Below are 21,698 nucleotides of genomic sequence, written 5' to 3'. Positions count from 1 at the left end.
TTCATATTTTGATGTTCTGAACAATTTAAATTACATATAAAGTGTGGTGTGATATTTTTTGTGTTTAATTATTTGTTTTAACAATATAACTCTATTATTTGATATATATAATTATATTTAAAAAAAAAATATAGGGACGTACCCGTACCTTAGTTTTTCTAAAAATGACGTACCCCGTACCGGTACCGATACCGGGTACCGGTACCGTACCCGCACCCGGGCAACATAGTTGTGTGGCTAAATTGTGATCTATATACCTAATTTTATTGGGACTAATAATCAAATATACATAACCAAATATGAAAAAAAAAAAAAGGTTAGCACTAATTCTGACTTTAAGTTGTATAAATAAATTGATTCAAAAAAAAAAAGTTGTGGAGCAAGAGTTAGTGGAGCCACTAGTTCTAAACAATGTAGCAAGAGTTCGTGGACCCACTAATTCTGGAAACAAAAAAATGGAAAAAATTGTGTTTTCAGGGGTTTGAACCCACAACCTCTCCCTCTAAATACACCTTACTACCAATTGGACTAGCTAATCAAATCATACATAATGTGCAAGAGTTAGTGGAGCCACTAATTCCAAACAATGTAGCAAGAGTTAGAGGAACCAATAATTCTGGAAACAAAAAAATGGAAAAAATTGTGTTTCCAGGGGTACTCCATTTTGAACAGAGTACCGGGTACCGGTATGCGTATGGTACTCCCCGGTACGCACTGACGACGTACCTAGTTTTTTTTTTTTTTGCAATGGGTACGCATGTGGTACACGTGGTACGCGCGTGGTACACCAATCCAAAAAAACTTTTGTCTTCATGTTATTGCGGGAAAGTTTCGTGATATGGAAATGAAAAACTTCCGTCTTCGTGTTATTGCGGGAAAGTTTTGTGATATGGAAAAGAAAACCAGGACTTATGTTGTTGAGATTTCCGAATTGCAAAAGAAGTTGTTTGAAAAATGAAAAGAATTATGCTGGAGAGGTTGATGAATTGAAGATGTCTGAATACGGGAAGAATATGGCTGGGATGACTAGTCTCAAAAGATAGTCGGACAGTAAGAAGTTCATTTAATGTTGCATTTTCTAACCTCGATATTGTTATCACGAGAAACTAGTTTTAAATAATTTTCAAAAAAACCAACGATATCGACGTTAGATTTAGAATGTTATCAGTCGTGATAATAGTGTAGTACCCAAGATATCCCAACATAAAGAAGTTCATTTAATGTTGCATTTTCTAACCTCGATATTGTTATCACGAGAAACTAGTTTTAAACAATTTTCAAAAACAACAACGATATCGAATGCTATCAGTCGTAATAATAGTGTAGTACCCAAGATATCCCGACATAAAGAAGTAATTTTAATGTTGCATTTTCTAACCTCGATATTGTTATCACGAGAATAAAATGTGGCTAGTTATAACAAAATTTGTTCAATAACAATAATAAACAAACATTAAAGTATTAGTCCGACATTAAGAAGTTCCTATTATGTTGCAGATATTTCTAAATTGCAAACGAAGTTGTCTGAAAATGTAAAGAATTATGTTGTAGAGGTTAATGAATTGAAGAAGATGTTTGTTAAATGTGTAACATTTATTCAATTTAAACAAGTGCTTTTTAATGTGTGACAGTAATTATCACACGTTTATCAGTCGTGATAATAGTGTAGTACCCAAGATATCCCGACATAAAGAAGTAATTATAATGTTGCATTTTCTAACCTCGATATTGTTATCACGAGAATAAAATGTGGCTAGTTATAACAAAATTTGTTCAATAACAATAATAAACAAACATTAAAGTATTAGTCCGACATTAAGAAGTTCCTATTATGTTGCAGATATTTCTAAATTGCAAACGAAGTTGTCTGAAAATGTAAAGAATTATGTTGTAGAGGTTAATGAATTGAAGAAGATGTTTGTTAAATGTGTAACATTTATTCAATTTAAACAAGTGCTTTTTAATGTGTGACAGTAATTATCACACGTTTATCAGTCGTGATAATAGTGTAGTACCCAAGATAGCCCGACATAAAGAAGTTCTTTTAATGTTACATTTCCTGACCTTGATATTGTTATCACGAGAATAAAATATGGCTAGTTATAACAAAAATTGTTCAATAACAATAATAAACAAACATTAAAGTATTAGTCCGACATTAAGAAGTTCCTATTATGTTGCAGAGATTTCTAAATTGCAAACGAAGTTGTCTGAAAATGTAAAGAATTATGTTGTAGAGGTTAATGAATTGAAGAAGATGTTTGTTAAATGTGTAACATTTATTCAATTTAAACAAGTGTTTTTTAATGTGTGACAGTAATTAACACAAGTTCAATAACAATGAGTGGAACCAAAAGAAGAACATACAAGATGAAGAAGAAATGAGGAAAGGTGAGAGGAAGACCTCTATGGGTTAGGGGAAGGCCTGAAGATGTTAAGGATGGCTGAAAGGTTAGAGGAAGACCTCTATGGGTTATGGGAAGTCCTGAAGATGTCAAGGATGGGTGAAAGGTGTTTTCATTTCAACACAAACAACATAAAAACCATATACCTTGTTGTGAGGACAAATTGCTTCATTTGCATGGTATTCGTGAATAACCCAGTTGTTTTTTTCATGAAGAGAAGTATAGAAAAGAACAGTATTTTTTCTACAAATAACATTGTTAGTGTCTTTTTTCTTGATTATACAGCCTTTGCCACTAATCTTCCAATAACCACCCGTTGCTTTTCCATCACACCTTGTAATTTTGTTCATCTTCATCAAATCAAGACAAGTAAAGAAAAATCCTTCTTTCTCATCTGATTTCATCTTCAACTTTGCTATAACATATCACATTTATATAAACACAAGAATGAGAAAAATAAAAGATAAAAAAACCACCATTTCATATATAACCCCATTAAACAAGAAAAAAATACATTTTTTTTTCTTTGAGGTGGTAGAAAATTAATGACATATACCTGGTAATTCTAATGGTGCAAAGTTGAGAAGATGAATATGAGCTATGTTGCCGACCATAAAATCATCACAAAAAAATTTGTGTTTCAAGTAGTAATTTACGAGTTCTTCATCACTTGGGTCAAATATATACCCTATTATAGATTTTGTTGCTGTCATTGAAGTTTTATAAGGTATAATTTGCATATCTAAGGAAGATGAAGAATGAGTGGAACCAAAAGGTTAGATTTCGAATGTTATTAGTCGTGATAATAGTGTAGTACCCAATATATCCCGACATAAAGAAGTTCGTTTAATGTTGCATTTTCTAACCTCGATATTGTTATCACGAGAAACTAGTTTTAAATATTTTTCAAAAAAACCAACGATAATAGTGCAGTACTCAAGTGAGGATGAATCATCAGAGGAACTAGAAGTAGAACTGGAGATTTCAGTGTCAGCAAAAGGAAACTTTACTGCATTGGTGATTTTGCTTTTTTGTGGCGTTGCCACTGATGAACTTGGATACCCATCCTTCACAGCAATTTCATCAATAGCCGTCTTTCCATGTACTCCTTGAGATATAGTCCAGCAATCATCGTCGTCGTAGTCATCATCATCGTCAAGGTTTATGACCTCAATACCATTAACCAGTTCCGCTCTTCTTTTAGCTGGCATAAAAAAAATATGCATGACATTAATTATCACACGTTTATCAGTCGTGATAATAGTGTAGTACCCAAGATATACCGACATAAAGAAGTTCGTTTAATGTTGCATTTTCTAACCTCGATATTGTTATCACGAGAATAAAATGTGGCTAGTTGTAACAAAATTTGTTCAATAACAATAATAAACAAACATTAAAGTATTAACCCGACATTAAATCGTTACTTTTATGTTGCAGAGATTTCTAAATTGCAAACGAAGTTGTCTGAAAATGTAAAGAATTATGTTGTAGAGGTTAATGAATCGAAGAAGATGTTTGTTAAATGTGTGACATTTATTCAATCAACGAAATTCATCATAAAAACTAGTTATCCGTTGAGGATGTTATTACGATCTGTCTATACATCCGGAGTCCGATCATCGAAATTCTTTTTCTAATTTGTTTGTTATTCCGATTAGGTGATACTGAACGGTCTGATTGATAAAATTCGAATTCTCAAGTCGAAATCTGTAGTTTTAGTCGCACTCCACGACCCTTTCATAAAAACTAGTTATCCGTTGAGAATGTTATTACGATTTGTCTATACATCCGGAGTCCGAATCCAGTCTTTCCTGCAAAATATAATAAAAAATAACTAAAATATAATATTCAATGCATAGGTCTATATACCGAGAATAATATTCAAATGAAAAGGTATCGACAGATTTACCGGACAATTCCTAGCATCATGAATGATACTTTGGCAGTATCCACAGTGTCTGGTTGTTTTTGGGGCATTTTTTTTCTTCTTTGGAGCTCATTTGCTCTTCACATTCATTGGATCACCTACATATGTCTTTTCGGTAGGAACAATAGGGTCCTCAGCTTCACAATACTTGTGATGTAGTTTCATTATTTCACCCATTACATCCCTAAAAACACCATTCCTTTTTAAAGCTTCTTTGCAAAAAGTAGTAAAAGCAGAACAATAAGCACCAAAACGAGCTTGTTTCATCATCTTGGAATCTAAGTCCCCAGTAGAATTCATGTTCAAGAACCCAACTTTGGCATCCTTAGTCCAACGGTTCAAAATCAAACTAGCAGGTATGTGATCAATACTCTCTTCCTTCAAGACATAAAACATGTGAGAACATGGAAGTCCGCGAGACTCGAACAATCTACATGAACACTGAAATGATTGAGTTGAAATATCATATGCAACTTGTCGTTCAAAACCAGTCTGACAATATTTTTTCAATATAAAAATCAAGGTATCCCCCATTGTAAACCGTTCCTTCACAATTACTGCAGCAACCTTCATAATTTGTTCTTTTACTTCCTTAAAAACCGATGCGGTGTAAGTTTTAGCAACATGTCTCTCAAGCAAATGCAGATGACTTGACAACACAGGATCTGTAAACTTGGAGTTAAAATCAGCAACAAGTTCATTGTTTCTGTACCCTACCAATGCCTGTTCAAAATTGTGCATAAATTCATAAATGCACCCTTTCTTCCTTACATAATTCTTGATGATTGCATTGATTGCTTCACATTGAGACGTAGTTCTTATACGACCAAAGAACTTTTCACGTAGATATGCAGTTGCCCAAAGTGACCTGTTCTCATATGTTTTGACAACCCAAGGATGTGATTCAAGTTAAGTCTCCTTCAATAGCTCTGACCAAAATTCTTCAAATTCTTCAAATTCTTCAACTGTAAAATTTGAGTACATTGCTTTTTGAAATCCACGCAAAAAACCATCATTCTTTACATTTTCACCTGCATTTTTGTTCAAATGCCAAGCACACAACCTATGGGTTGAATCAGGAAAAGTATGCTTTATAGCCTCCCTCATGGCCCCATCCCCGTCTGTGACAACTCCTATTGGATATTGATTATTCATGCACTCTAAAAAAGTGTTGAGCAACCACTTATACGTCTCAGTCGTTTCATCCGACACCAATGCAGAAGCAAATATGACAGATTGTAAGTGGTGGTTGCACCCAGAAAAAATAACCAATGGATAATTGTATTTGTTCTTCCCGTATGTTGTGTCAAACGCAACCACATCACCAAAACAGAAATAATCAGATCTACTTGTGCCGTCTGCCCAAAAAAGTGTTTTCATACGCCCGTTTCCATCGACAGAATACTCTGCATATAACATGGGATCATTAGATGATTTCACATTAAGATAATTTAAAGCAGCAGAAACATCACCATCTTTAACAGCACTACGCATTTTTTTGTCGAAATAATTGTACAAATCTTTCTTTGTAAAACCAACACCAGTATATCCACCCTTTTGAGCAACCATGTATCCCATTATATGACAAGTTCTGATCCCATGTGACTGAAGACCATCAACTTGAGCTCTATCTGATTCAGAAAGGTTACGATAAACAGGGTGTAAATGCACATACTTAGGTGGAGTTAATTCATGGTTATGAGTCTCTTCAAATAATGACACTACATATTTGTCTTTATTTTTTTTGTAGAGCACACGGAGCCTGGCTCCGCATTGAGTACGAGTCAGACGACGGTGTTCTCTTTTCCTATCCACCCTAATCAAGTGCTTCTTGAGCCATGCTTGTTGCATACGAACTCGTTCATTACTATGATTTCACTACCTTTGGGCCCTCTACGCCTAACATCGCGTTTCCGAATGGCAAAACCTTTACATTTTCCATATTGATAATAAAATTCATAAGCTTCAACCACATTTACAAATTCCAGAGCACGAATTTCCTCAACAGTCATGGAATCAACCATTAAGAATTTATCACCTGTAGTTGCTTGAAACGCATCCTCATCATCGTCATTATGAGCAACATCTTCATCATCTGAACTTTGATCTGCAGACGATACAACATAACCATCTCCATCCTCACTATTTTCACTACTACTATGTTCGGCATCAGTTTCTGAAGATGCATCAGATGAATCAGTTTCAGTCGAATGAACATCAACATCTCTGTAGCTTTCCATTTTGAAATCTGTCAATATATAACACAACATAAGACAACAACAACCATAAACAACTCACTATCATGCTTCAGTTTCTACACAAACAAGCTGCACATCTCCATGCTTCGTTCATATTAACACCCACACACAGAAAGAAATTTTATGTCTTTCACACGGATAAAACCTTGTTCCCAATTTGAAATTAACACCAAACACAGATACTAAAACCTAATTCTCAATTTTAAATCGAAGAAGATAATAAAACCTTGTTCTTCATTCGACTGGTTATTTATTCCCACATAATAAAACCTTGTTCCCAATTTAAAATTAACACCAAACACAGAATTGTAAATATAAATTCGACTGGTTATTCACTCATGTTAGTAATTTATATCAGAATTGTAAATCATATAACAAATTGAAATAATCACACCCTATACCCAAATACCTTATGAAATCTGCTGTCAATACGAAAGTGAAGAATGAGTTTGTTGTGTGTCTACAATGACGGAAGAAGAAGCTGAAGGTCGAATGAAGAAGATGTTTTTTTCATTGAGAAATCGAAGAAGAATATTGTCAAGAAAGGAAGTTTACGTTTTTCTGTTTTATTTTCTTGAAGGAAAGTTTAAGTTTTTATGTTAAAAACCAATAAAATAAAATGTCTTTTGTATTTTATAAATTTCAATTTAAAAAACAAAATATTTGAGGGTTAAATCTTTTAAGTTAAATATGTTTAGGGGTCATATATTGTAACTTTAATATGTTTGGGTCATAGTAGCATTTTAAAAAGATTGAGGGTACACATGGACGGTCCACACCATGGATGTCCTACATGGCATGCTTTATATATCAAAAAGTCAGCTCTCCTAAATGCTGGCTTCTGATTGGCCAGTCAAAGACGGTTCTGGAACCTTCAATTTGAAGGCGGCACCATAGAATACTAATCAACATCATTAATGAATTGGTCAGAACTGATAAGAGTCTTGATATTTTAATTATATGGTCAGATGTTCAATTTATAATGCATGTGCATGAAAAAAATTTGGAAAAGGAAAATCCATCTTATATGTTACACAAGTTTTTCGACAGACATTACTAGTTATGATGAAAATTTCTTATCAATATCATTGTATACCAAAAAAAAAAAGTTAAACAACTAGATATATATATATATATATATATATATATATATATATATATATATATATATATATATATATATATATATATATATATTTATAATGGTGATTACTGATGTGGCTTCACGCAGAAATTGGAAATCCCACACACACTCCAAATGAAATTAAATAACCCCACTCTCTAATCCGCCACACACACTAACTATCACTATAATCATTTTTCCACCAAAGGTGATCACATACGATACGCAGCTTCCTCTAATACTAATCCGCCACAAAAATATGTTAATGACTTGTCTCTTTAATTGCTGTCTTTTTTCTTATATACTTGAGAGATTTATATTAATTAATAACTAATTACTTTTTGAAAAATGATTATAAAATTAATCACCGTGGATCAAATATCATTAAAAATAGTTGTATAGCACCACCACACACTAGCTGTAACTGAAAAGTATATATAAACCGTTACAGAGTCTGAGACTATAGCGCTTCGTAATTCGTACCAAACCGCTTTCTGTTTCACTCATTATTCTCTCTTTCAATCTTAGTACTTCGTACAAAACCGTTACTGGATATGTGCTTCGTACAAGCTCTGCTTCCACCGTGCGGTGGTGGAATTTTCCAGAACATCGAATGTGGCGAGAATTCGGCGTCGGAGAAGTTACGATTTGTTAATTTCCACCGCGGATTCAATGCCGTTGGATTTGGTCGTTGTCGTAAAAGCTTGTTGAGACCGATCACGGCGAAGGAGGACCGTGAATCGATTATTTCCGACGACGGTAACGGTGTTCCGAAATACAAAGGGATTTCTGTGAATAAACTGAACTGTGTTAAAAATGAACCTGATTCATCTTTCACTAATCGCCCTGCTGCATTTTCTGGTACTATATACTTATTTTGTATTAGATGTTGCTATTAATTTTCGTTGATGTTTATTGATTTAATCTATGTCATGCATGCTAAACATTCGTCTAAAGAATATTCCTAATTTATACTAAGATAGATGTGTTTACGATTCGATTATTTTCCATTAGGTAAATAGGCTGCTTCAGAGCCGTTGGATTCAAATGCAGTTTGATTCTGGATCTAAATCTAATGGTTCACCAAGAAAATGAATCTAAGTTTTTTTATTTCTCTTTGTGGATTATCTTTTGAAAAGAAACCGGAAATGTCATGGACTTTATGCATGCTATTTTATGGCTCTTAGATAGTTTTGTTGCTTTAAATAAAAAGAGTTAACATGTTGTTTATGCATGAAGCACGGATACAGACACCGGACACACTGATACGTTGACAAATATAATAATTCAATGTAATCATATGTGTTGATGTTGTGTCGGTGTCAGACACTGACACGTGTCCGAAACTAGGACACACCAATATATGAGGAGTGTCCGTGTATCATAGCTTCTAATTCTAAGTGATGTGATTAAATTATTTAAAGAGTTATAATTCAAATCTTTAACCCAGCTATCATCTAGCTAGGTAAAAATCTCAGCGATTTGTCAACAAATGGGAATTCGAAGAACATTTTGTGGCATGAATGTCCAATTCAGAAGCTTGATAGACAGAAATTACTTCAACAAAAAGGCTGTGTCATTTGGATAACTGGTCTCAGTGGTTCAGGTTTGTGAAATTTAGTTTGATTTTAGACTGCAGATGTTTTTTGTGTGCTTGCCATAGTTCATTTATTTGAAGCCGTATAATAAGCACACGGTTTGTGATTTGTATTTCTTGCATTTGATGTTATTTTTAATATGCCAACATTTCTCTTACAGTATATGCACACAGACACAGGAAAAAATGAACAACCATTTCGGTATATGCTCTATGTTCCCTTTGGACCATTCATTGGTTGGGCTGCAAGCGGGGGTTTCGGGGAGCGAAGTGCCGAAGCCCCACCGGTACAGTTCAGGATGTAATCTTGTAAACTGAAACATAGTATTTAAAAAGAAGTTGGAATATGTAAAGTGTAAACCCCGTAGCTTGAATATATAGTAATAGAAAGGTATTAGTACTGCAGTTGGAGACATAGGCAAAATTGGCCAAACTCCATGATCAAATCTCACGTGTTCTTTGTTTATGTTTTTTGCATCTATTTTCTTTTGGACTGAGGTTGTCGTTTCTAACACTCCTGTTGTATAATTAAACTGTTAAAATGCTGCATTGTCTTGTTTACGATGTGCTAGTTTTCTTCCCTATTACCAGTTTTGGCTGCTCTTTTTTTTCCGGACCAAGTAACCACGTGCTATCTTTTTGCCTATAGGAATGATATGATGAACACACTAATAACACTGCAATTTTTAACTAGTACATAACAAAACCGGTGCAGACTTTCACAGTTTTGGTTTAAATCTGACATTGAATACTTGATATAATATGCATATGAAAGAGGACAAAATGCACAAACGTCCTAGACTATATATCTTTCTATCCAGCAGAAGCACAAAAGACGGGTCACATCTATCAGATGATCTCTCTAGATGGATTATCCATCTGCATTATAGAATCCTAAGTTACAATGCTGTAGTCTACTGTCTTTTGTTCGTCTTCCTTCAAACTGAGATCTATACTTTTGTCAATAGATCAGCCAAAGCAGGTCAATGCAAATGATTTTTCTTGGCTTATGAATCATAATCCAAGAAAATTTGTAATAAATGATTTAAATTACATACATAAAACCAGCTTTGAATTACAATATGGCCTTTCCAGAAGTAGTTTCACTGTTTATTTAGAACACAAGAAAATTAAAGCAATCATGTTCAGTTTATTTCGAACACAAGCATGTTGAATTACCTTTCGTTCTTCTAGATAGTATATACCAGCACTATTTCTCCCTATCACTCCGTCTGATTAATTAAAATCTTAGACATTGATTTCAGGAAAAAGTACAATAGCATGCGCTTTGAGTCGAAGCTTGCACTCGAGAGGAAAGTTAACTTATATCCTGGATGGTGATAATATTCGACATGGTCTAAACCGTGATCTGGGTTTTAAAGCAGAAGATCGTTCAGAGAACATACGAAGGATTGGTGTGTTACTACACACTTCCCTCAATCTTGCCCCTTTTTGCTATATTATTTATGAGTAGTCTAACATCATGAACAATGTTTCAGGTGAAGTAGCAAAACTCTTGGCAGATGCAGGAATTATTTGCATCACCAGTTTAATATCACCATACCAAAAAGATAGGGATGCTTGCAGGGCTCTACTTCCCAAAGGAGATTTTATTGAGGTACATTCTTATTGAGGTGAACCAAATTAGGTAGTTTGGCATCTGGTAAATGCTGACAATATTGAACACTACGATTATTGAATAAGACGTTCTTCATTGCCTATACTATTTTACATCCCTCAACCCATATCATGTGTCGTAGGTTTTCTTAGATGTGCCACTAGCTGTGTGTGAAGCAAGGGACCCAAAGGGACTATACAAGCTTGCTCGGGCTGGAATGATCAAAGGTATTTTGGTGTCATTTTTTTAATAAAAATATTTGCATCGCATGTTTAACAATCATATTTATGCTTGCTTGGTTGTTACTTAACTATATTAGCTTCAGTAGTTTAGCTTTATAAATTATGCTTTTTTTTTTAACAAGAGCTTTATAAATTATGCTTATTTATCTTTTTACTGCAGATTGATTGGTGCCTAAGTATTGAATTTTCTATTTCGAAATCTGCAGGTTTTACAGGGATAGATGATCCATATGAACCCCCATGTAGCTCTGAGGTGTGTGTAATTTGTTCTGTTGTAGAAATATTATTGTTGTTAAAGAGGAATCAGGTGAACTAATGTATACCATACTGGCCTGCTATGAGATTATTTTAAATCTCTATGCCCATGATCCATCTTTGAAAGCAAAATCCAACCTTATAAACGAGATGCCAGAGTAATCAAAGTCTGTTTTTCCTTTGATAGTACCTCTGCCGAAGTTTTAATATGTTGATTACCCATTCTTGTGCAGATAGTATTGAAGCAGCAGCAGCAAAAAGGAAGTGACTGTATGTCTCCTAATAATGCAGCAGAAAAAGTAATATCCTATTTGGAGAAGAATGGGTACCTGCGGGCCTGACTAAGCTTGAATGGGGTATTTCTTTTTTGTCATAAAAAATTGCTTGTCCAAGTAGCAAGGAAATCATTGTTCACTATGCATCTAGTTCCATTCAATCCAAGGCACATAAAGCCATACTGTATTTATGACTTCATTTTAGTAAATTAGATGGGTCTGTCAGGAATGAGTTGTTATTGACAGGTAATATGGTATAACAAGAAGCAAGTATAAGAATTTATATGTATATGTTCGGTAAATGGATCCAAACTATAAAAAAAAGTGATTAATGAATCTCATAATTGACTCTCTACTTTTACCTATTTATTCTCTCAAATTTTTATAGCATTATATTTGTTTTCACCAAATGGATCCAAACTAAAAATAATTGCATCATCAATTCAGCAGTGCTATTTGGAACGAGCTATATTTCATCAAAATCACACGAACAACTAGTCTAGCCAATCAAAAAGTTGCTTGCAATGTAAAAGTCCAGTCTTTGCGGAAAACTCGCAGTATGTGGAATAAAGCTACGGTTAAGATTTGTCCAATTTCGTCTCGTACTATCAAAAGCATTAGTCATGAAAATTTTCAATTTCTATACTCAATTTCCATATCATTTTCCCATGTTTCAATCACCATGTGTTTTATTTTATGGATTAGAGGGTTAAGTACTTTGGTAACTACCATTAAAAATTATGACTGAATGATGTCCACATGTGGAATTCCCCTTGGAGCATCTCCAATGCTATCACTCAATATTCTTATTCTTATGTTAATTTTGGTAGGACGCATCTACAACCTCAATTTTTAAAAGCATTTGCGAATTTTTTCCAGATGCTAAAGAATAACAAGAACCTAAAGTGGCCACTACCTACTAAATTTTAACCCTCCATTTCATAACTCCATTAGACCCTCACTTGTGTTGAAGTACAAAAGTAAGTATATTTTTATCGTCTCCACAGGGACTGATGCGATATCGATGTCGTTCAACAATTAATATAATTTTAAGTAAAGTGGTTTCAAGATGTTTGTTTACGAAAACGTGCGAAAACATGAAAGTAGTAACGATGATTAAGTTGACAGAGAGATTAAATTGCTGGGATTAGATTTCAATCACTCATTCATACATATTCTGTTAATCAGTTATACATATTCAAGCTACTTATCAATATCATCATGTATTTACTCATCGAACGTTTCCGTCCTCAGATAATAACGTCGAGAAATCTATTGTACCTATCAAACCCCGATCCCTCGGGTGCTTAATCGATCCAATAGCATTAAGTTCCAATACTTTAAATGAATATTAAATCAAAGTCTATTCCTAGATCAAGATAAACACATACTAATAGAGTAATTTACATTTAATCCTAACAACAAGAGAAATTAGTTACCCATATTCATGAGAACTTTACAAAGATTAATAAGAAAAGAGATGAACAAACATTACAATGATGATTCCTCAACTATTGTTGTGTATCCACCTCCAAAACCCCTTGAATCTGCCTCCTAGGTCTCTCCTAGACGAATTTGAGTGGTGGGAATGGTATCTTTTTTTGTTTTTCTGCATATGGTGGCCTTATATAGTGGAACTGGATTTTTAAGCTGGCCCAACCAGCAATTTGGTCGCCCAGCTAGCTACATTACTTCACAGCTGGGTTTGCTAACACGTGTCCCACTAGTCCTCTGAGTCACCTCTCAGCTCTTCTGGCTTTCTCTGGCCCAGCCAGAAACATTTTGCCAAATCAACAGGGTCGGTAGCTTTCTCTGGCTTCAGCCAGTAACTCTCTGCCAATTCAACCAGATTTCTATCTTTCTCTGGCTTTCTCTAGCCCAGCCATCATATATCAGTTCAAACATTAATTCATCATAAAAAATTCAACTTTAATTACAAAAACCTATCGAAATGGTTGGGATTAAAGATAAACTAACCAAAATTAGATCAACACATATATGTACAAGTTATTGGGGACTTATATACATAAATCTTGCAAAATAAGTCAATAATTGCCTTAATTCATAATATAATTCAACTACTTTTTGGCACTTATCAACTTGTTCTAGCATGAAAACTATCATCCAACCGTTGCAGAAGATTAGATGTGCTCGAATACTATAAAATGGTTTTTGTGTGCTCATAAATTTGAAAATTCAAACATTGGATATGCTCTTAGACATCCAAACGATGAGAGCTCAATTGTCTTAGAGAATTTGACACAATCCAATAATGTGAGTCATTATTTTATGAATTAGATATCCTCTACATGTAATTGCAGAGATTAAAAACTTTCACTCTGACACCCACGATTCCCAGTAGTAAGTCGTCGGCATATCACACGTAACAAATCCTTATGAAATAATGGGTTTTTTATTTTTAAGGGGGGTTGTTTACGGGCCAGGCCTCTCTCTGACCTGATAACTAGTCTCGCCTCCCCGCCCAGCTCTATCAGCAGACCCTTTCTTTTGCAATACTTAATAAGGTCTCTCATGGCCAAATTCTTATTAAAGCAGCATTCTCTACCATAAAATTCGGTCTTCGGGATCAACCCGACCCTCGGCTTCTATGAAGAAGGCGGCGCAAAGGAGGCTCGAGGGCTTGTTAAGGAAGGCGACAAGGGCCGACGAAGGGGGGGGGGGGGGGGGGGGAGGGGGGAACTAAAGGCGTTTTCTGGTCCCCTTTCGCCGGGGGTGCTTGTGTGTGGGGGTGGGGGGGTGGGGGGTAGGGTGAGAGAATTTATTTAGACCTATGTCAAAAAAATAAATAATCAAAATTTATATCAAATACATAAAAAAAATTATATATTTGAGATCCAAGAGAGTATGTTATAAATCATAAAACAAAGATTATAGTATTATTTTTTTGGTACAAAGATTATAGTATTATAGTATGTTTTCTTTCATTACTTTCTTCTACGTATTTTTTCAGAATAACTTTCTTCTAATTTTTATTGTTTATGTGACTTTTGATAATTTTTCAAAAAATAAAAAGCCTATTTAAATAGTATTAAATTCAAATACTCAAGCCGAAAGGATCAAACCATCCCTCAATTCCACCCAAAAAAAACCCGGCCCAAGAACCTCCTCCCTACGGCGGTGCAAGCGAAATTGTGGAAGACGCTCGCGACACCGATAATACACCGTACCACCCCTCCTTATATCTGAAAATCGCCGGCAACCGAATCACTTCCATAAATTTCTTTCTCCAACCCGAAACTAAGAAACTCTATCACAGTAGCGATTTACAAAAACCCTAAGAATGGGGAAAAAGCAGCATAGCAAAGACCGAATGTTCATAACCAAAACTGAATGGGCAACGGAATGGGGAGGTTTCAAATCCAAAGAAAATCGCACCGTTTTCAAACGTCTTCCTTTTTATTGCTGCGCGTGTGTTCTTCTACTCCCTTTTTAGCTTCATCAATTTTTTTGCAATTTTTCATTCAATTTTTTTTTTTTTTTGCTTAATAATTTGTTGTTTTTGTTGATTCAGACTTACGTTTACTCCGTTTGAGTTTCCAGTTTGTACTCCTGATGGCAGCGTTTTCGATGTTATGTAAGTATCTTTGTGATCTGTTTATGGCCGTGTTTGGATAAACAACTTATTTTGCAGCATAGCATATGATAAGTAATTATGATATAAGCTATTTCTATAATAAAAGATAAAATAAAGTGAAGTTTTTTTTTTGTATTGGATTAGCTTATGCGAAACAACTTATGCAAATGTATTATTATACGTTTTTCAAGGTAGATTATGAGAAAATAACTTATAAAGATACAATTTTTGTCAGTGAAAACTTATGAATTAACATAAAAGTTTATTTATTTGCATAAGCTATTTACATAAGCTAAACAATAAGCCAAATCCAAATGGGCCCATAATCTATTTTAGCTATCCTGTCGAGGTTATGAAAATAAGCTGAAAACAACCTATGAACATGTCATAAACTGTTTTCATAAGCTCTCCCAAACAGTTTCATAAGTGCTTATGACAATAGGTAAGCTTAAATAAGTGAATCCAAACAGGTCTTATTTGGATAAACAATTTATTTTGCAGCTTATAGCATATGTGCTTATCATGATATAAGCTATTTCTATAACAAAAGATAAAATAAAGTGAAATTGTTTTCGTATTAGCTATAATTTATTTTCATAAGCTATCTTGGAGAGCTTGTGGAAATAAGCTGAAAACAACTTAAGAACATCTCATTAGCTGTTTCCATAAGTTCTCCCAAACAGTCCCACAAGTGCTTATACCAATAGATAAGCTCAAATAAGCCAATTCAAGCAGGCTCATATGTCATAATTTTAAGTTTGCATATTTGCTTCATTGTATGTTTGGATTCCTGGTGAGTCTAACAAAATCATGAAGCCAAGGTTATTTTGTTGAAGCTCTAATGGCACAATGTAATTATGGAAAACTCACAGATAATCCAAATATGCACCCACTTGATTATAACTTGGTTTTTCTATTTGGCTTTAGGAACATAACTCCATATATTATAAAATATGGTAAACATCCTGTAACTGGAGCTCCCTTGAAGCAGCAAGATCTCATCCAACTAAATTTTCACAAGAACTCAGAAGGTTAGTACTCTCTTGCATCTTCTGTGTTATTTTGGCTTTATTTTTGTTCCTTCATCGAGTTTTTTTGCTTAGGGACAGTTGCAAATTGATATTTGGATTGAAATTTTAGTTGATTAGCTTCACTTCTAACTTGTGGTATGAGACTGGGCCACCATGTTTTGGCTCCTTTAATTTAAATTAGGGAAATGTTAAACAGTGCCCCGGGGGCAATGGTTAAGGAACAAAAAATGGTAATATAACCTTGAAATTTTAAAAAAGAATCTTTTCTACTCAAAACTTTTGCTTTTGTTTCCATTTTTGTTTCCTTAACCACTGCCCCAGGGGCGCTGTTTAGTATGACCCTTTAAATTATTGTGTGCCCGCAAATTAAAATCTGATAAGTTGACTTTGAGTTATCATTGTGACTAGTTTTCCACATGTTTATACTACTGGAGTGGTGCCTGACTTAAAATATGACAATGGGGATTTTGTGTATATGTAAGATTGGCCATAATGGTTCAGCCTATAGTTTCTCCTATTATGTTTGGGATGAAGGATTTTTTCTATTGCATCGGAAAAATAATGTTTTTTCGAATGGTTTGCCCTAAATATGAAAATTTTATCTTTTAGGTCAGGTCTACTTGGTAAGAGCATAGTTAGTTAGTTAGTTAATTCACTTGGCATACTTTTATTTTCTTGCACTTATTTCATGGAATGGAAAATCCCGGGGGACCTTATTCTGTCAAATATAATGGACATTTTTTTCCGTTGTCCTAGACTTCTAGTGTGTGTGTGTGTGTGTGTGTGTTGAATCAATGTCTAGGTAAAACTGCATCCCCCTCGAATAAATCTCAAGAATTACTTTCTTTGCTTGTATATAGTTGTAATAACATTGATCAGGAGAAATGAAATTTAATCAATGTTAATAATGGTGGTGATGGTTCATGACAGTAAACCTAAATCTTCCATAGCAACATGCCAACATGGTACGTTATGTTGTGGCCTATGGTGGAAGCAAGGGGGCTATAATAAAAATTTGGTATATATACAATAAAAACATAGCAACATACCAAACAACAGCATAGTATGGTAAAAAATTGGAAGTCTTACTTCAATAAAATTTGATTTCAAGAACTAATAATTACTTTTTGCAAAATTACCTATAAAAAATATAAGAGAAACTATTAGGAAAGATCTAGAGATTAATGAGTTGGATAGAAATATGGTATATAATAGAAATTAAGATGTCGTTTGATCCATGTAGAGGGCCCCACTTAGTGTGATAAGGCTTGTTGTTGAGATCCTGAATTTTTACAAACTAACACGTTTGGATGAGACGCATGAGTCTCTTTCGGCTTAACTGTTGGTCTCAAGTTCAAATATCTAGCATCGGGAACACAACACCGTTAAAGCTCTCGAGGAAGAGTTTGTATATGGTCTTACTCGACTTGAGGAATTAGTCTCCATAGTTCTACGGATTATGCAGTTTATACCAAATAACTAACAGAAAAACTTTGAAACTACTAGATGGTGTACTCTTGATGACTGTAATGCCAATAAACTGTTTTTCAAAAATCCTTATCAATTATTGTCATTGTCAATAGAAAGTGAATTATTTTGCTAATTAGACTTGCTGACATATTTGTTGAAACTGGTCAACTAAGCTTAAGCACTTGTTTTTGTTCTCTGAAATTACATAGATATTATTCTTGCGAAGCTGTGCCATTGTTTAAACTTAAATTTTATCATGTTACATACGATTTGTTTATTTTGTTTGAGGATAAGGTTTGTATGAGATGTATTTATGATTTTCCGGTAGATGTTTCATTTAATATATTCATTTGGTTTGCTCGCTGGCTGCTTTGTAATGAATGACCTTTCTTTGTTACTCTGCAGGAGAATATCACTGTCCAGTGCTAAACAAAGTTTTCACTGAATTTACACACATTGTGGCAGTCAAGACTACTGGAAATGTCTTCTGCTACGAGGTATTTTTTTTTTCAGGATTCTTAGTGTTAACGCTGCTAATTTAGTTTTTTAGATGGTATTTTTATTTATGTAAGTTTGTGGTAAATAGGCCGTTAAAGAGTTAAACATCAAGACAAAAAACTGGAAGGAGCTTCTCACTGATGAGGCGTTTACTAAGGATGACCTTATAACAATTCAGGTCAGTTGGCTTTGATTGAGAACATTTTCTGCATATTCATTTACATTTCACTGGCTTAATATCATGTTGATGTTTGTGCATGTGTGCTTTGCAGAATCCTAATGCACTTGACCAGAAGGTGCTTCTGGATTTTGATCATGTCAAACAAAATTTGAAAGTTGAGGATGAAGGTATGATATAGCCCGCAGCTCATCCATCTTTTCTGAGCTACTGATCTCTTGCTGGTCTTGAATCTTGATATTGCTGCTTTTATCATTGTTACTTATATTAGCTTTAAGAACTTCTGTTTTCTTTACTCAGAACAACAGAAAATGAATTCAGATCCAACATATAACATAAACATGTCCGGTGATATCAAGCAAATGCTTAAGGAGCTTGGAACTGAGGAAGGAAAGGAAACTGCATTGCACGGTGGAGGTGGTGGCAAGGCACAAAAAGAAAGGGCCGCTGCACTTGCTGCAATCTTAGCTGCAAGGTCACATGTTAAAGAAGATTCCAAATCGAATGCCGATGGAGCTCCCCAGGCACTCAGTATTGTAGATGCTGCCTCTGCCGCATTACATGGAAGAAGTGCAGCTGCTGCTAAAGCCACATCAAGTGATAAAACTGCTGCCCGGATAGCTATGCATGTGGCTGGTGACAGGGCACCAGTGAATGCAAAGATGGTGAGCTTCCTAGATACATCTTTTTGACCTACCTAGTGATACCTCTAGTGCATAGTCAAATTATACATGATCCTTTTTATAAATTGTATGAAGAGATGGCCAGTAACTACTATTCTATGTATTAATGAAGTTCTCAATTTCAGGTTAAAAGTCGTTACACTACTGGTGCTGCTTCCCGGTCTTTCACTTCAACATCATATGACCCAGTTACAAAAAATGATTATGAATATGTGAAAGTTGAGAAGAATCCAAAGAAAAAGGGATATGTACAACTGCATACAACACATGGTGATTTGAACATTGAGCTGCATTGTGATATAGCGCCCAGGGCATGTGAGAACTTTATCACGCTTTGTGAACGTGGATATTATAACGGAGTAGCTTTTCATAGAAGCATTAGGTATGTGACCACCTTTGTGTCTTTCTCACTGGAATAAATCAAGAGTCACATTTCACAAAGTCTTGTAAAATCCATTTTATGCAGGAATTTTATGATACAAGGTGGCGATCCTACTGGTACTGGTAAAGGTGGTGAATCGATCTGGGGAAAACCTTTTAAGGATGAACTCAACTCCAAATTAGTCCACTCTCGGAGGGGTGTGGTTAGCATGGCAAACAGTGGCCCACATACTAATGGTTCCCAGTTTTTCATCTTGTACAAATCTGCAAATCATTTAAACTTCAAACATACAGTTTTTGGAATAGTAGTTGGTGGCTTGCCTACACTAACAACAATGGAAAAGGTTCCTGTTGATGACAGTGACCGACCTCTGGTGAGTCAGAAATTAATTTCACTATTGATGCAATGCAATAGACTGTCCCCCCAGACCCCTGCCCTCCCTTATTTTTGGTTTTATTCTTTTGAAACTGTATTTACAAAAAATATGACAAAAGGATTCCAAATTTTGGACCTGCTTTAGAAAAAAAAGTAGATTCTTCTGCCATCGGACATATTTTGTGATCTTTTGCATCGTTATGTTTGTTACCTTCACATCTGTCTAGCTAGTTTGAACCTTGGGTTTCGCTCATTAAATTTGCATTGTGGGTACTATATATCCCTGTACATCCCTTTACACTTTCATTTGTAAACATTGAGGTTTTGGACTATCTCGAGTACAGAGTAGTACTTTTTTTGCATCTCATTATACATTAAGGGTGCGTTTGATTCGTAAAACAGCAAGTACTGGACAGAACAATACAGGATAGAACAAGATAATACAGGACAGGACAGGACAAAAATGTACCGAAGAGATATAGGGCGATAATATCCTTATATTCGAAAAATAGAATGGGTATTTTCGTATTTTTCATAGTTGCAATGTGGACAAAAAGTTGTCCTGTAATTCGGTGAGGGACAAACAATCTTGTTTTTGTCCTGTCCCTTGCTACCTAATTTGTCCAGTCTCATAACCAGTTTCAAATCAAACAGGGTACAACAAAAGTTGTCTAGTCCAGTCCCCTGATTTTTAGCAGATCAAACGCACCCTAAGAGCTTATTTGATAAATAAACATTGGCATGTTTTCTCTTGATTTGAAGAGTTGATATTTAACAACAACGCTTGATGGGACATTTGATGTCTTCTGAATGATTCATTAACCATTATTCAAGCGTGCCATGCTGTCAACTTAAACAATGGATTATGTGCTTATATATTTTTTGGCTTGCAGGAGGAAATCAAGATAACAGGTGTTACAACGTTTGTCAATCCTTACACCGAACCAGATGAGGAAGAAGAGCAAGCTAATGCCAAAGAGAAGAATGCAAATGATGAAGAAAATGTGTGTTCCACAAATCTGAGATCCCTCTTTTTGGTTAATTTTTTCTCCTTGTTTTTTTAAGATTATTGTTAAGTAATCGATTGGACTTTTTTGGCTTACATTTCAGGACAAGGTTGGCTCATGGTATAGTAATCCTGGAGCTGGAACTTCTGAATCTGGAGGTACTGGTGGTGGCGTTGGCAAATACTTGAAAGCTAAGAATGTTTCGGCTGAACCTGCTGCTGTCGACACCGCTACAGCAGTTGTAGGAAAGAAAAGAAAAGCAGTTGTCAGTGGTGAATTTAAAGATTTTTCTGCTTGGTAATTAATCCCAAATTTTTAGTACAATTTGTAAAGCAGTGTAGACTTATAATGTAGTAATTTATCATATTAGAAAAATTGACAGAATAGTGGAGAATTTTTTTGCACTCCATTCAAGATTTGTACAATAAGTGTAACTGTATTGGATGCATGAATAGAATCGTTTTGTCTCGAGTGTGCTTTCCCCCTTATCCCTCACAAGTTGCACTCATGGCATTTCAAACAGTGTTAAGAATTTTAGAACTCTATTCCATGCTAGAGATATACATTTTCTACCATGTAATTTAACTGCTATGAATACGCAAGGGTTGTCCTGAGATTCTAGGTGTCATGTGCAAATTAAGAACATGATATCTTTTTAAGGCATATGTATATGAACAATATCCATCCTATGTTGTGTGTTTTTGCTGAATCATTAATAACATGTTTATGTTCAAGGCTTCATTTTTTTTCTTCTTTTTATCTAAATATAAAAGTAA

At 34.8% G+C, this 21,698-nt stretch overlaps 2 protein-coding genes across 3 annotated transcripts; both read left to right on the top strand.

Annotated features, from left to right (window-relative positions):
* The first annotated feature begins 7,888 nt into the window (after positions 1–7,888).
* On the top strand, positions 7,889–12,068 carry LOC123906321 (adenylyl-sulfate kinase 3-like). 2 transcript variants are annotated; one of them, XM_045956222.1, is made up of 7 exons: positions 7,889–8,577; positions 9,182–9,322; positions 10,579–10,728; positions 10,813–10,931; positions 11,074–11,158; positions 11,380–11,426; positions 11,662–12,068. In XM_045956222.1, the coding sequence occupies exons 1-7, from the start codon at positions 8,271–8,273 to the stop codon at positions 11,767–11,769; spliced, it is 957 nt and encodes a 318-aa protein (XP_045812178.1). In that variant the 5' UTR covers positions 7,889–8,270; the 3' UTR covers positions 11,770–12,068. The 2 variants fall into 2 exon arrangements, with proteins under 2 accessions (XP_045812178.1, XP_045812179.1); XM_045956223.1 differs by having other exon boundaries at positions 8,165–8,577; positions 9,178–9,322.
* A 2,507-nt stretch (positions 12,069–14,575) lies between these two features.
* On the top strand, positions 14,576–21,393 carry LOC123906320 (peptidyl-prolyl cis-trans isomerase CYP65). The gene is made up of 11 exons (XM_045956221.1): positions 14,576–15,132; positions 15,236–15,298; positions 16,226–16,329; positions 18,205–18,296; positions 18,386–18,475; positions 18,570–18,645; positions 18,776–19,140; positions 19,284–19,540; positions 19,625–19,913; positions 20,809–20,919; positions 21,026–21,393. Exons 1-11 carry the CDS (start codon positions 15,005–15,007, stop codon positions 21,221–21,223), a joined length of 1,773 nt encoding a protein of 590 aa, XP_045812177.1. The 5' UTR covers positions 14,576–15,004; the 3' UTR covers positions 21,224–21,393.
* Positions 21,394–21,698: the final 305 nt, after the last annotated feature.

This window comes from Trifolium pratense, linkage group LG2 (assembly GCF_020283565.1).
Source record: "Trifolium pratense cultivar HEN17-A07 linkage group LG2, ARS_RC_1.1, whole genome shotgun sequence".
Taxonomy (NCBI): Eukaryota; Viridiplantae; Streptophyta; class Magnoliopsida; order Fabales; family Fabaceae; genus Trifolium; species Trifolium pratense.
The sequence above is the reverse complement of the archived record's forward strand: the minus strand, read 5'-3'. Positions and strand labels throughout refer to the sequence as shown.